The sequence below is a fragment of the Alosa sapidissima genome, chromosome 19 (assembly GCF_018492685.1).
Source record: "Alosa sapidissima isolate fAloSap1 chromosome 19, fAloSap1.pri, whole genome shotgun sequence".
Lineage (NCBI taxonomy): Eukaryota > Metazoa > Chordata > Actinopteri > Clupeiformes > Clupeidae > Alosa > Alosa sapidissima.
In genome coordinates, this window is record NC_055975.1 from 23442990 (window position 1) to 23446021 (window position 3032).

The window sequence follows — 3032 nt, forward strand, 5'->3', positions numbered from 1 at the left end:
GCAAGCTATGCCAAAAACAATATCATAATGTTTACTTAAAATCCGTAATCTCTATGAATGAGACGATTCTAACGTAGGCTATAACATTTATGCGCTATGAAATTGACTTTGCTTTTCAACCATACCTACCTCACCAAGACACAGAGAAAACAGGACATGTTCAGGGATACATCAGATACGTAACTTTAAAAACATGAATTGAGATGGGTCTGCTTTAGAGAAAGGTTTATTCAAAGTATTTTTTAACGTGAGTTAATTATGAGTTCATATTTCTCTGCGCAAACAGTGGTAGGGGTATTGTATACAAAAAGTTATCCAAGTAGAAAATATAGGTCCCTAAGAAAGTCTGTAAAAGATTCTATACATAATTTAATATAAATATTAGAGACGGCTGTTTATAATTTACAAAATAGTACAAGTAAATCCTTTTACTTAGAGATCCAGGCAACAGCGGTATGGTGATATTTCAGTCCATGTAATTAAAATGAATGTCATCCCACGAATTTGAACGAGTGACAAAAATACTTTCAAATGTAAAGTTCTGTAAGACATGAAAAAAATGTGAAACAAACTTTTTGGACAGCTTTTCACTCACGGCTTTCGAGGCATAGTAAACAAAACCCATAGCGGATTTGATTTTACGCGGCTTCCGCCCATGTGTTGATATGACAACATTGATTTAAAGTGATCTGATGAGAGCAGATTTGACTGCCTCTGCTCTCCCCCAAAACACGAGAGGGACACGGATTCTAACACGACCATGGATACATGGGTGTTTGTCTGCATCATATAAGCTGTCGTGCATATGGATTTGTCATTGCTCGTCCATCATTTTCTTCCACACAATAATGATTGTCTGACGCTTATGGTGATTGGAACCTTTGGTGTGAAATGTGAGCCATTTGAGAGTTCAGTGCATGTCCAGGACAACATTTTGTCCCCCGCAAAGGAGACCTCTACCTGCGTGTGATAGTCCAGGACGCAAGTTTCTTATAGCTCCGTGCCATCGCGGGGGTATATGAGACTGTTGACACTGAAGCTGTTATAAAAGTGCCCGTTAAACTGTGTGCTTTGTCCTCCACCACCGCCAGTGCTTGGGAAAGAGTTGTAGTACACTCCGCGGTTCACGTGTGCATTGTCGGAATGCTCCGTGCTCGTTCCAGTTTCAGGAGCCGCGCTGGCGTGATAGGGGCTCAGCGCAGTGATGTGCCGACTCGAGATCTCGTTCACCAACCCGAGAGAGCCCTGTCTACCGGGAGGCATCGTTGCAAGGCTTGACATACTGTTGAAGAAGTTGTTGAAGCACGGAGCTGCACCGAGACTTGGAGGAGATGAGCTCTTATGAGGCTCATTGACCGGTTCCATGTCCGGGGATGATGGTCCGACAAGGTTCGGGCTTTCGGAGCTCTTGATTCCAGGAAGAGGTCGCCCATCCTCGCCTTTACTGTTCCCGGTTGCTCCTGCGCTTGTGTCAGACCTGCGTTTCCGTTTTCTGCGGAAGTTTCCGTTGTCAAACATCTTCTCACAGTTTGGATCCAAGGTCCAGTAGTTTCCTTTACCTTAAAATAAGCAAGAATATGTATTCATTACTAAGAGAGTTGATTTCCAATTAATTAAATACTGACTATTACTGATTATACTGATTATCTGACGGCCTGGCTGTGTGATGGACACAAGGGACAGCATAGGTCGATGTGCCATCGTCATACATTCTACAACATCAGTGCCTAATAATAAGCTAAAAAAAATACATACAAGTTTTTTAATCCAATTTAAGCTATGTGAACGATCATATTTACCATCGGTTCTTGTGCAGCCTGGAGTGTTTTTAAGGAGTACAAAGGCATTGTGATTGTGCGTCTGTCACTCACCAGGATCGTCCTCGTCTCTCGGCACCTTCTTAAAGCAGTCATTTAGGGACAGGTTGTGCCGGATGGAGTTTTGCCAGCCGGCTTTGCTCTTCTTGTAGAAAGGGAAGTTATCCGCCACATATTGATATATCTGACTGAGCGTGAGCTTCTTTTCATGAGCGTTCTGAATCGCCATGGCAATTAGCGCAGAGTAGGAGTATGGCGGGCGCACGAGCTTCAGTAACTCCTCCTGACTGGCAATGGAAAGCCATCCGAGGTCCGGGCCAGCGAAACCGGGAGAGTTGGACAGGAACTGCCGTTGGGCACCGTACGAAGGGGGCATGAAAGACGATGGGTTGTTTCCGTGATGCAGGTAGGATGGTGAGGAGTTGACGCCGGGGCCGTTGAGCCACAGGTAAGGGTTAGGCGACGCCGTGTATTCTCCTAGTCCGTAGCTAGCAGACGGTCGCTGCCCGCCAGGTAAACTTTGTTGGTGGTAGACGCTGAAGTTATCGCAGTACACAGCCATTTCGGGGGCGTCGTGCGCACTTTTGGACAGCGGTTGGAGCGGACTGACGGTAGGAGAGGCGGCGTGTTGGAGCTGCGCGTCAATCGAGTTCATTCTCAAACTCACTCACGCTCGCGCACACAACCACACTCGGCCACTCTAAACTGAGACACCTACACCCGCGCCGAGTGACAACGTCTAACGTCCAATATCAACTACAACAATTCCTCCGCACAGGAAAACCAGGAAAGACAGCAATTTTACGCGCACGAAGACGCACTTCTATCTTGCCACTGTCAACATCACGTGCACTGCCAGAGCGGCAACAAGTGGAGGAATCCTCGTGAGGGGGTTTTCTTAATTTATATGCCTAGGGAAAACATGAGAGATCTCATCCTTGTGAATTCAGGACCTCTGACAGCCAATAGGCAAATGCGCACAAGTCGGAGGCGTGGTCGGGGCGATCCCATCCTCCGATGAAACGCTAAAATGAATTTCATTCACAAACACCAGCACTCAGGAACGCGAAGAATATTCAAATGTTTGCGGTGCGTAGCAGCTAGCTTTTGCACGAATGATTGCGAAATAGTGATAATAGCCATAGCATGAAGATAGGAGCTAGTAGACTCTTTCAAGCCGTTGGCACGAGTAATGACAGAGAAGAAGAGCTCAGA

The 3032-nt window shown here is 46.1% G+C and overlaps 1 protein-coding gene across 1 annotated transcript; it reads right to left on the reverse strand.

The window, feature by feature from the left end:
* Positions 1–302: 302 nt before the first annotated feature.
* Positions 303–2585, reverse strand: foxi2 (forkhead box I2). The gene is made up of 2 exons (XM_042072476.1): positions 1872–2585; positions 303–1559 (listed from the first exon to the last, which is right to left on the reverse strand). Exons 1-2 carry the CDS (start codon positions 2470–2472, stop codon positions 991–993), a joined length of 1170 nt encoding a protein of 389 aa, XP_041928410.1. The 5' UTR covers positions 2473–2585; the 3' UTR covers positions 303–990.
* Between the last annotated feature and the right edge of the window lie 447 nt (positions 2586–3032).

Excerpts from the sequence above, each read along its gene's own strand:
- foxi2 (XM_042072476.1), bottom strand. The coding sequence starts at position 2,472 with ATGAACTCGATTGACGCGCAGCTCCAACACGCCGCCTCTCCTACCGTC. Across the intron at positions 1,560-1,871 it reads GAGAGACGAGGACGATCCTG|GTAAAGGAAACTACTGGACC; the intron begins GTGAGTGACAGA and ends GCTTATTTTAAG.